This window comes from Miniopterus natalensis, chromosome 16 (assembly GCF_054644295.1).
Source record: "Miniopterus natalensis isolate mMinNat1 chromosome 16, mMinNat1.hap1, whole genome shotgun sequence".
NCBI lineage: Eukaryota > Metazoa > Chordata > Mammalia > Chiroptera > Miniopteridae > Miniopterus > Miniopterus natalensis.
Window position 1 is genome coordinate 39,895,398 of NC_142096.1, and position 12,507 is coordinate 39,907,904.

General features: G+C 42.9%; 1 protein-coding gene across 4 annotated transcripts in view; it reads left to right on the forward strand.

Annotated features, from left to right (window-relative positions):
* Positions 1 to 12,507, forward strand: part of KHDRBS3 (KH RNA binding domain containing, signal transduction associated 3) — a 133,371-nt gene that overhangs the window by 97,779 nt on the left and 23,085 nt on the right. For all 4 annotated transcript variants that reach the window (XR_001603413.2, XM_016216096.2, XM_016216099.2 and 1 more), the window contains one exon: positions 1,392 to 1,474. Coding sequence is in view for 3 of the 4 variants with exons in the window: in XM_016216096.2 (XP_016071582.2) it covers positions 1,392 to 1,474 (83 nt within the window). In the remaining variant the exon portion in view is untranslated. The remainder of the gene's footprint in view (positions 1 to 1,391; positions 1,475 to 12,507) is intronic.

Sequence of the window (12,507 nt, forward strand, 5' to 3'; positions counted from 1 at the left end):
GCATCAGTTATTATACTTTTCAATTTAATAATTTCTTCAGATTTTCAAAAATTATTTTCTGTATTTATACTACTACTTTCTGTTTTGTGAGGCTTTGTTCTCATTCCTTTTTTCTGTTTAGCTCTTTAGACACAGGTTATCCTTTAGTTCCTTGAATATATTTCAAATAACTGTTTTAAAGTCTTTGCTTAGTAAGTCCAGTGTCTCAACTTTCTCAGGGACAGTTGCTATTGTTTATTTATTTCCATGTGGATGGGTTATGCTTTCATTTTTCTTTGCATGTCCAGTTTATTTAAAACTGGACATTTAATATAATGTATAAACTGTGGAAATCAAATTCTCCTCCTTAGGATTTCTTTTGTGATTTTATTTTGGTTTAGTGACTTTTCCAAACAAATATTATAAAGTCTGTATTTATAGTGTGTTGCCACTGAAGTGTCTCCCGTGTGTTACCGTAGGGATCAGCTAAATGACTGGACAGAGATTTTATTGAATGCCTGGAAACTTAAGTCCCTAGTCTTTGCCAATAGCCTATGGGTGCCTGTTAGAGCATGCCTTCAGCATGCACCCAGTCAACTTACAACTAACTCTGTCTTAGTTTCTCCTTTTGTCCTTGGACTGAACCTCAAGGTCAGGCCAGGGAGAGAGCTCAGGGCCTTCTCAGGTCTCCTGCACATGTACTTGACACTGTATATGCACAACGTCTTTTAGATTCCCAGGAATATGTCAGAGCTTTTCAGTGCCCATATTAACATCTCATTCCCTGACTTTCTTGTTAGCCTATTGTTTGCTCTAGTTTTTCTGCACTACTGCGGGCAGCAGAAATCTTAAATAATTGGTTCTGATTTTTTTCTTCAAATACCCTCAGAGAAAAGGGATTTTTCATGGGATGAGCTCCAAGTTAAAACAAATAAAGACATCCCTCTGAGAATGGGTTTTTGATATAGCTACATCCTGCTGTGCCCCCTCCATTGGCCTCCAGCCTACTGGTTTCCATAGTGATTGTGGCTGTTGGATTTCAAGGTCCCTGCAGAGCTGGGAGTGAGGGGTGGGAATAGGACAAGTTAAAACATCACAAAGCTCACTGTTCGTACCAAGATTGAGCCATTTTTCAAAAATAAATTAATGCTCCCTACATCTTTGCAAGCCTTTGGTTAATTTCCAGAGTAGTTAAAATGTTGATTCTGACCATTTTTGACAGTTTCTCTGTGTTGTTTGCTTTTGGAAGTTCTTACCCCATCATTTCCATTGACGTCACTGTTACATTTTTTTACACTATAATTAGCTGTATCGTTAAATGCTAGCTGAATCAATATCCCCTACAAACAGAATGCTTCTATCTTTCCAGACACTTCTCTGAACATTCCTGTGTTTCTCCTGTTCTATTTTAGGACTATGATGATGGCTATGGCACTGCTTATGACGATCAGAGCTATGATTCCTATGATAACAGCTATAGCACCCCAGCCCAAAGGTAAGAGCCAGTCTCTATGACCAGATCCTATAACCGACTCTGTGCCCTTCCACATGTCTACGCTTTGGGGAAAGGATGCTGATGACCAGCCAGGGAGGGTAGTTTGACTTTTCCTTCTCTGTTTCATGTTTGCTTTAATTGCATAAACACAGTCTGTCCTAACAACCAGCATGAAGTCCCCCTCTGCAGTTCACTGTAGCATTAAAGCAATGAGGTTTGGGAGATAGAAACTGAAATTTTATTCATTCTAATAACTTTATTCAGTGTATTCTGAGGAGGAACATTGTCTACAGGTCTGTGGTTTTTTCAAGTCTAAGGCCCTAAATGGCATCAGAAGTATGTAAACATCCTCCATTGTCGGTGCCTGGGGAAGAAAACACCAAAAGTTTTGTTTTGTAGTCACAGAACATTTTCATTTCCTAGCAGACATGTTCCTGTTTTCTAAGAACTTCAGGTTCCCATTAATGATGAGTGAATCCCCATTCATTTTCACAAGAAGTATTTATTCAGAAATAAATGTTATTGGAAGCAAAACAGCTTTGTAGTTACCTCTTCTGATGGTATACCTTGTTGTGCATTGATATTTGGAATCAGTGTTTATTCTTGCTTTATGTTTAAAATTCTAAGTGGAGAGTAAAAATAGACATACACAAAAGAAAATATTGGCCTTGTGAAGCATTAAAGTTATAGACTATGTGGTTATCTTTATAGGGCATAAATGCACTTTTGAACTCAGACAAGTTTTATTTGTTCACTCTGCTACTGAGGTTGACAGGGATTTAAAAATTTATTTTCTTTTTGCTCATGCCAAGTTATTTTCTTATATAACTTGTAACAATTAAATAGCCTTCAAACTGTCAGCTCGTCTTTTTTTTTTTAGTGGAAGCCTGTGCATCGTGTTTGTGTTCTTATATACGTATCTCATTGAAGTGCCCAGCAACTTCATGAAGAGTGTGGGGCTGTATTGATGAAGGAAGGGGCACAGAGCATATGATTAAGCTCTCAGGGTCCACAGGTCAACTCACTAGATGCAGAAAGATGTTTTGTTCTTTATAACTTAATATAAAGGACACATGTCATGCATACACAGTTACAGTCACCAGCTCAAAACGGCTTTCTTTCTGAAGCACAGGTGTCATCAGAAGCGCTTGGAGTGGCGGCTCTCCCTGGAGCACGCCTGCACCTTTCCCTCCCTCTTCTTCCCCCAGGCGCATTACCTTTGCCTTTCTCTCTCCTAAGCTCCAAGGGTCCTTCTTTAGCCTATGTAACTTGTTTCCTGAGCCCACGCAGCCCAGCTGGCTCACTTCCATGGCTCACTACTTTCACCTCTGTGTCTAAGTAAACTTTTACTCGTTTAAAAAAAAAAACTTGGGGACCCAAGCCATAGTGGTTCTGAGTCTGACAGACCAGTGCTTTGATCCCAACTTTAACACTGACTATGTGTGACTTTGGGCAAGTCGTTTCACCTCTGTAAGTCTCAGTTTGTGAAAGGTGTGACTTAGATTCTGCTTTTGAAGGTGACCTGGAGGTTGAATGAGACAGGAAAGCCCACGGTCCCTGAGCAGCAGGTGGAGGACGGAGTGCCATCCACAGGTCTGCTCTGCACAAAAACTCAGTGAGATGACTTACAGGAGGCAGTCAGCCTGGGAAGCACTGATCCCCACCCTCCTGCAGCTCCAGGTTCAGTCTTCTCTCTCGGGGGGTGGTTACCTGAAGCAGGTACCAGTAAATCTGGAAGGACTGTGCAAGGAAATGATTTACAGCGAGAGTGGGCAGGGGGATACCTGGGGGGGGTTTCTCCCACAGGGATGGTCAGTATCCATGTTCACCATAAACTGGAACTAGAAAGAGAGGTGCCAAGTCTACCTGAAAACAAGGTGGAGCGCAGCAGCAGGGTGGTGTGGCTGGCCCTGGGGTGTTTTATCTGCTGGGGGAAAGGGTTCCTTTCAGTAATGACTGTTCAACTGCATGAGCTGTAAACACTCTATGGAAGTTTTGTTGTAGAAGCAACAGTTTCTCTCAAGAGGTTTCACAAATTAGGAATTTTTTCCCTCCCAGTTTTCAGATACCTTGTATTAAAATGAGAGTAGAAAACTAGAAGCCCTGCAGCATGCTGGAGAATTCAGTGACGTTCAGCGCGTTTCCCCACTGATCTATGTAATGACCAACAGCGCTGACACTGTGGTGAGCCACAAAGCATGTTTATCTAATGTCACACACTTGATGAGTAACAAGCTGTCAACACAGTTCCTGTGCAGAGAAATACGACTGATTCTTTACAATATTGGAGTAGTTCTAATATCCATTGGCTCAAAAATAGCTATTGATTAGTTCCTGTGGACGCATAGCTCCTGACTAGCCCTCGGAAGTTAAAAAAGAGCCGGTGATGAATGACCTCCCCCCTCAGGGCTCCTCCCCCCTCCCCGCACAGGACTTGAGCCCTCACAGAAATCATAGTTTTGACTCTAGCAAACCCTTTGGAAACGTGTTCATTTCATTCTAAACTAAGTGGAATTAATTTTCAATTGCTGTCTTACTTGTCATCCTAGCGACAATCGCGGCTCAGAGCATGGTGGCTGTGGTTAATACAGTGCTGTCGTGAATTCTGGAAATTTGCTCAGAGAGTAGATTTTAGGTGTTCTCATGACACAAGGAAGGTAACTGTGAGGAGAAGGTGTGTTACTGAGCTGACTGCAGTAATCATTTCACTCTGTTTATTTAGTCGTCATATTTACACCTAATATACAATTTTTATTTTAAAAAGATCCCAATATTTTGGCCTGTATTTCTGAAGAACTGTAGGTTCTCCCAGGAGATACTTGATTCCTGTAGTGGTCAGAAAGAAAGTAGACCAGAAGGGTTTCCGGCAGTGCTAGTCACCCCCTTGCACACACGAGCGGATGAGTGTGTGGCAAGAACACCCGTTTCTGGACAGTGACAGTGACAAGCCAGTTTCCCGGGTCACTATGTGGTTTGAATGTACCTTCAAGTACATATTTCATTCGGTCCTCCAAAACCGCTATGATTTTCACCAAAACACTTTAATTGACTGAAGAAAAGGAATTAGAAGTAATAGCTGCCAGTTTTGGAGAGCGTGGTAGCCTGGCGCTCGGCCCTCCGTGTCCCCTCTGTGCATTATCTCGTCTTCACAGTGACCCGCGCCCTCCGTGTCCTGCGTGTGGAAGTTGAGGGCTGCGGAGTTTAGCAACTTTCTCCAGAATGCAGCTGAAACGGACTGGAGCCGAGGCTTTTGTCTGACTCCAAAATCCATTGTCCAGCAAAGAAAACGTTTTTCAAAATATAAAATCATTTGACTTGTTTTTGTGATAAAACGATACCAAAGCCCCTTTACCCCGGTGGGCAGAGTGCGGGAAGCTGTCAGCCCACGGGTGCGCTTGGTGTGCTTCCAATGCTGGTTCCAAGGAGAGCGACAGGACAGAAATCCCTGTGGTCCTATCCCGTGTTCTCTAGTTTGCTGTCGCTTCTGTTGACGGTTTTTACATGACATGTCCAGTAATATCTTCTCCAGAGCTGACCTATCGACATCTGAAAATTACTGGGGGTTTTCACTTTGGAAACCGTGACCTGTTGTTTAACTTAAGATGCAACCACTTAAACAGCAGTAGAGCTATCTTTCGGGGGACACTGCGGTATTGTGTCAGAGCTGGCTGCTTTGGACTTTAAAAAGCGGTAAGGATCTGGCCTGGGGTGAGAGGCTCTAGCCCTGCCTCGCGAAGCTGTCGTCAGGCATACGGTTACCTGGCTTGGGGTCTGGGGCCCTGTTCTGCACAAGGCCCGTGAAGGAAGCTCCCGGCACACTAAGCAGCGCTCCGTCACCAGGCGCATACTCCTAACCAGCGCTGTATGAACACCGACCGAGACAGGCCAACCCCAGGTACACGGTAAACCGGTGATACCTGACTTCTCGGTCAAGGACCCTGCAGGGAAAATTAAAAAGGAAGGAGGGCGGTGGTGAAAAGCGGAGCTACAACCTAAAAGGGCAAAAGGAAGACCAGCCCAAGACTGAAGCATTGACGTGTAAGTGTCTGTGAAAAGTCACCCGTGTGGCTTGACCCTCCACTGCTGGGTATTGGTTGCATTACGGTCAATACATAAGGGGCGGGTGTGTGTATGTGCCATGCACACTCATCCACTCCGGTGTTAAATTTAGCCTTTAAAGGGGGATATTAGCCCAGTTTTACTCTTCAGCAAGCAGGTGCCAAGAGGTTTGACCAGTAGCCCACATTCCACACTCAGTGGCACTGGATTTCAGCCGTTTTCTCTCCCATGGCCCAGTGTTTTCCAGCGAGTACACCTACCACAGGTGTTTCACAGCATGATTTCAGGTGGCAGAAAGGCAGGCTTTTTACAGTTTTAGTGATTAGATTTTAAAGTTATTGGAAAAGTTTAATGAGCACATTAAGCACATGATTTTATGACTATTGCTGTAATTCAATTATGATAGATTTGTTTCAGTCGAAATAAAATCAGTATAGAGAGTAACCTGAAGCCAGTAGCAGGAAGGTGGTGTCCCTGGGGACAGAAGTCCTGGAAGTGGCCCACTGGGGGCTGAAGTTTGGCCAACGCTGGGCTCAGCTCTGATTCTCTAGTTTTAAAGAGTCAGCTGCTGGGAACCAGTGTGATCCAGTGACGCTGAGAACCACGACTGGGCTTCACCTTCAGTTAAAGGGCCCTCCCACTAAACTTGATCCCGCCACTGCACTGAAAATAAGCTAAGACATTTTATAGCTTCATCAGGACATTCCTTAGACATAAGTTAATAAGAAAGAGAAATGTTTTTCAAAGATTCATTAAGTTAAGAAACTTTGAAACAATAAAATACCTATTGGGTACTTACCAAGTATTAGCTACTGTGTTAGATGCTGTTGTGCCCATCATTTCATTTAATTCCCAAGAATCTCTGCAAGATCGTCAGCCTTTCGTTTTACAAGTAAGGAAACTGGTGCTCAGAGAATGTGAGCTTGACCTAAGTCACATTGCTGATAAGTCAGTCAGACCTCCTACGCAGTCCTCTTTAAGATCTTTGCCCTTTTGCTCAGCTTGAAAGCAACAAGTTAAAAAGACCTCTCCCTATGAAAGCGGAGAGTCCCCATCCTCACCACGTGCTGTTTTCATACGTCGTCCCCCGCAGGTGTTTGGGGATGCATGGCCGGGCACAGGCACGCTAGTGGCAATGAATGAGTTGCCGTTCTGGAGGATTCCCGAGATTTATCACTGAGGAATCGTAGAATAATGGTCGGGTGTGAAAACAGGGTCCAGTGGGGAGATGTACTGCATCTGCTTAATGGCCCTGAGGAAGGAGACTGTGCCTGCGCCCGGCCGGTCCTCGCGATGCTGCGCAGAGAGAACACGCCAGGGAAAGAGCTTCGTACGAAAATGCCGCTTATGTGACAGGGTTTCTGAAAGGTGGGCATGCTGGCCATCAGACCTCCAATTTTAAATCTTCACTCTAGAATTTTAAGCTCCATTAAGTAAAGACCTACTCTGTGAAATCTCCCTGTTTGTTTTCCCCATGTTTCATACATTCTTAAAAATGTCTTTCTATTGATTTTTAGAAGAATTTTTTAATAGATCCTGCACTCTTTTTAGTGAAAAAAGTCATATAATATTTGTATAACTCCTAACTTTTTTTTAAAATATGTTTTTATTGATTTCAGAGAGAGGAAGGGAGAGAGAGAGAAACATCAATGATGAGAGAGTCATCGATCGGCTGCCACTGGGGGTCGAGCCCGAAACCCGGGCATGTGCCCTGACCGGGAATCAAACCGCAGTCTCCTGGTTCATAGGTTGATGCTCAACCACTGAGCCACTGAGCCAAGAATTAGTGGCTGTAACTCCTATCTCTTAAATAGGTGGTGTGATTTAACGAAAAGACTGGGCTTTACAACCACAAACCTGGACTGGAATTCCAGCTCTGGCACTTCCCTTAGCTGTAGGATTTGGGCCAAGTTATTTCACTCCTTTGGTTCTCCCTGTCTTGTCTGTAAAATGATGACAGTAACATTTGACTTGTGAGACTGGCTTACATGCGGTAGCAGGCATAAGTTACACAGCAGAAGTTCAATGAACTTCTAAGGTCACATGTCCTGGTGCCACATGGTTTTCAGTAAACTTCTAAGGTCACATGTCCTGGTGCCATAAGCGTTTTACAGACTTATAAAAGCCGGTTGCTGTTGCTATCCTGATTTATTGATGAGGAAGCTGAGGCCCAGAGACTGGGGAAGTTTCTTGAGGCCCACGGGGGGAGTAAGCGCTAGAGCCCGCACGTGGCCCCGGCTGTGCGAGCCCTCGGCAGGGCCGCCTCTCTGTGTAGCTGTAGTGATTGTGACCTTAGTTACCGCCTCTAGAAACTCCTCAGTCTTTCTGAGGAAGACTCTAGTCGACAGAATCCCAACAAAGAAACAATCTGAATAAAATTACACATGCCATTAGGTTCCCCATCTGTGAGATAAACATTATTGAAGGCCTCATTGAGCCCTAGACTGCGTGGAAGCCAGACCTGGTCAACGCTCAGAGTTTTGTGGAGGGTGATTTATAATAATGTCCTGCGCTTGCGTTTCTCAGAATCTAGCCAAACCTCATTACTGGACTCACAGCCTGAGGAGCTGAAATAATTCAGGCAGGTGTAGACTCTTTTTCTCCCTTAGGCCTGTCATCACGAAGGAACATGTGCCTTTTGGAAAGTAATTGATGCGTGAAAGTGTTTGTAACCTTTGACCCACGATTTTTACAATAAGTGCCCGGACTCACTGTGTAATCAGTGTTTGACAGAGTAAATATACAGTTTCTACAGATTCAGAGAAAGAGATGAGACAGGTTTAGATATGGATAGAAATGTGTGCACCTCTCCTTGGCCAGAGTAATAACCTGGATGAAGCAGTGCCTCTGTTAAGGCTGAAGCCAGACTTGGCTGTGAGGATGGAGAGAGAAAGGAGGGCATTTACCTTGGCTGAGGGGGCAGCCAGGGTCTGAACCTTAGCTCTGCCACGTGCTGACAGGCTGGGTAACCTGTGTTTTACCTCTTCTGAAAGGATCACTGGTCACAGCAACCGCCTCTTAGGGCTGTAAAGTTAGGGGAGTTAGTATCTGGAAAGCACTTTGAACAGGGCCTGGCACATTGTAAATGCTATCAGCAGCTATCATTCAGGTTCTGTAACCCTTTATGTAAAGCCCTCGGGGCTAAGTGTCTCTGAGAAGTTTTGAATTGGGGGAGACAGTATGGCCCCGTAGCCCATGTCATACACCGCAGAGCTTCCCCTGGGTCGTGATTGCCCCGGGACTACTGCAAGTTTATGATCAAGGAAAACGTGCCTGCAGGAGATGGGAGGCGTGGATGGCAGACTGCAAACCAAGGGAGTTTCTGCGGGGAGGTGGTGTTCGGCCTTGGCAGCGTGTAATCTGAGGCTGGTGCTAAGATTGACTTTTAAACAGAATGAGTTCAGGCGTCACAGCACCTCCCGTCACGAAGCCGCCACACTGGCCAGGCCTCCAGTCCCTCCCTGCAGTCTAGGCTGGCAGCGACGTGTCAGGAGTGCTTCACTGTGACTTGCTCAGCTGCACATGAAATAGATCTCAAAGCATGAATTATGGGAGTAAACTTAATTTCATTAAATTCCTCACGACTCCTGTGATTATTTTCTTCGCAAATACTTTTCAAAGACATTGTGGTTATTTGGCGTATGTCTAATAAAATGACATGCGATGCTTTTAGACTTTTCCAAAATGATGCAAGTAGGATAACTTGCTTTCCTTTACCTTTTGGTCCTTCCAAATCGCTGGCCCTGTAACAGTTCCTTGAATCAGTAGTTGTCTCATCTCACAGGCTTCCCCACCCTCTCTCCTCCTCTCCCCTCCCCTCCCCTCCCTTCCCTGTTCTACTAAGTACTTAGCCAACCTTCTCTGTTTCCAAAATACTCTGTCTGCCTCTGGTCTCCCGTAGGACCTACTAGATAGACCATTGAGACCCTGCCTCCTCAATGGCAGGGACACCTTTTGTCATCATGTTACATCTCAGCACCTAGTACAGTGCTATCCAGATAAGTGACCTGTCTGCTGTTTCAGTGAATTGATAGCATCCAAGAAGGCTGCACCTGTTTTAAAAATTTCTTTGTTGGCACGTCATCCTCAATTCTGGTTGCGTAGAAAGAAGAGTCACTCATTCAGCCTTAAAAAGAAAAGAAAAAAAGTGAACGCCCAAGCCAATTTCCTGTTTGTTATTTTTTAATCTGGGTCTTGGTGTAAACAGCTATTTGAAAATTTTTAAACCCTACAGATAATTTTGATGAGCAGCCAAGGTTGAGAACTACTCCTGATTAGTAAGTACTGTACAAATGAGGTATCATCTACAAAGCACTTTGTCCATTGCCTAGAAGAAAGTTGCTGAGTGTTTGTTTCCCAAAGAAATAGATTATTGGTGTTTCCATAATGTCTTCCATTAATTTATTCAGCAAACAACCAGTCAGTACCTGCTGTATGCAAAGAACTGTCCCAGGTGCTTGATAAGTATTGGTCAACAAAAACGGTAAAGATCCCTGCCCTTGAGAGCTTAAATTCTAGTGATAGTTACAGTTAAATATGCCTAAGGGGGTATCTGTGAATGAATGAATGAATGAATGAATGAATGAATGAATGAATGCCAGAGTGATGCAGGAGCCCACTGGAAGAGTTCCCAGTTGCCAAAGCTAGGACATTTGATCAACAAAAGAAATAAAATGATGTCTGATTATAACCCAAAGTATAAGCATCCATGAATCCACCCTGATACAGAGAAATTCTTGAAGAAAGAAAGAAAGAAAAAAATGAAGTATAGACAAGTCTCCCATGCAGAGCGGTTTCAGTTAATTTTGTTCCCTCTCAGGACTGTCTGTATAAACTGTTTGGGATTCTTCTGCTGTAAAGGAAGTGAAATATTTCTCCTTCCAAGGAGTTTAGTATTTGAAAGGAAGAAAATAGTAGTAACTTTACAGTAGAAATGCTCAGCAGACACTACCTCAGCCATGTGATCAAGGCAACATCAACAGTGAAAATTTATGTGGATAATAATATACCTCTGATGTAATATAATGAAAATGGTGCTTTATCTGTGTAGTTTTCCTCCAAAAATCTCATGATGAAATTCCCAATTTCATCATGAGGAAAACATCAGACAAATTCCAACTGAGAGAGAGTTGACAAGGTACTTGACCAGCACTCCTCTAACTGCGGGGTCATCGAAACAAGGGAGACCAGAGAAGCTGTCATCACCAGGAGGAGCCTGCGCGGTATTTGCTAGCCTAGTACTGTTTCCCAAGTATGTTGACAATCCCAAAAATAGTCAAATAAGGCCCTTCTGTACTCACATACATAATATTTCACGTGCACAAACATTGCACATCACAATTAAATTTCCTTAAAAGGGCTTTGAAATCCAACTATCAAATGTATGTGTCAGAAATCTCCCCCAGGAGATTCCTCAGTATAGCAGATGGAAGCATTGGCTGCAAAAACAAGTTCAAGGCCCCACAAACATATCCCATCAACAAATGATCTCATGAAATATACTGTGACCTGCTCATAAATGTTGGTGGACCATTTCGGATACTATTGGAAGAGCCAAAGACTCCAGTACCAGAGGTGGCACACGGTGTAGTCGAACTCCAGTATTCACAGAGAGAAATACAAATAAATTGGTAATGAACCCAACCTTCATTTTGTTCGGGGTCCATAAATCATTTTATATATTTTAAACTTGTAGGTACATATTTTATTCTTTTGAAATTAATTCTCAGCAGCCTTCCCAGCCTCCTTCTCACTGTCAAGACTTCCCCTGTTCTATCACATTCTAATATGTAGTTTTGATGTTTTATGCAAAGAATTCTCATTAAGATCCCTTGGGATGTCTAGTGATGATATATATAATTGATACATTTTTTATAATTAAACTTATTGTGGTGACATTGATTAATAGGATCTGGTGACAGAAGATGATTTGACCCTGGGTGGTAGGCACACAGTGATACATTTTTAAAAATAATCTTTGCCAGAAAAATAAGTTACAAAAATGGATCTATTCCCTTGTGTTTCTTTATAAGAAATCTTAATTCTAAATGTTAGCGTTACTGAGAAGTTAATTTATTGTTGAAATTAACAGCCACAGTAGAAATACTGATGCTTAAGTCCAAAGCCAGGTCTCCCTTTGAATCCAGCTCTGTCATTTGCTGTGTGACCTTGAGCAAGCCAATGGCACACCTTAGGAAAGCTTGCATTTAATTAATAATGTTTATGACAAAATAGTACTTGCCTCCCTAAAAATTACATAAAATTATGAAATTGCAGAGCACTGTGCAAATAAAAGGAAACTATTATTGTGTTTTTGTTAGACTTGTGTCACTAAAGATAAGTTCCTCACTCTTGCTAAGCAGAAATGGGTTGTGTAACATCAAAGTAGGCACTCTGGGCAAAATATTACCTATTTAGAAAGAACCTTTGCTTTAATAATAGTGATAAGAGCTGTCCTTGAGTAAGAGCTTAACAAGGTAGCACATTATCTTATTTAAATCTCACAACAATGTTATACAAGATTTATTTTTAAAACTATTTTACAGAAAATTGAATTAACTCAGCCTAAGCTTGCACACAGTAAATGCAGGAGCCTAGATTCTGATAATATGTTTGTTTGACTCCAAAGCCTGATTCTTAGCTATAAATTCTATACCCTCTTCCAGGCCGATTACAGTAAGCTGAGAAACCTGCTTAAAAATGAAATAAGACGTATAAGGAAAGTATTCTTAGCATCGAGAGACAGCGCAGTGTCAGTGCGGGCGTGAGGGCTGTGAACACACTGCCCAGTGTCACTGACGCTGCTGAGTGACTCAGGTGTGTTAGGGGAAGAGACAGGGACAGGGTGAACCAAAGGGGCCTTGTAAACAAAACTCTTCCTTTTGCTCTTTCCTTTTTCTTAGAATCTCATCAAAATTTCATAGTCTTTTTAATTATGTGGAACCATCTGCACACTTTTTTTTAATTTTTAAAAA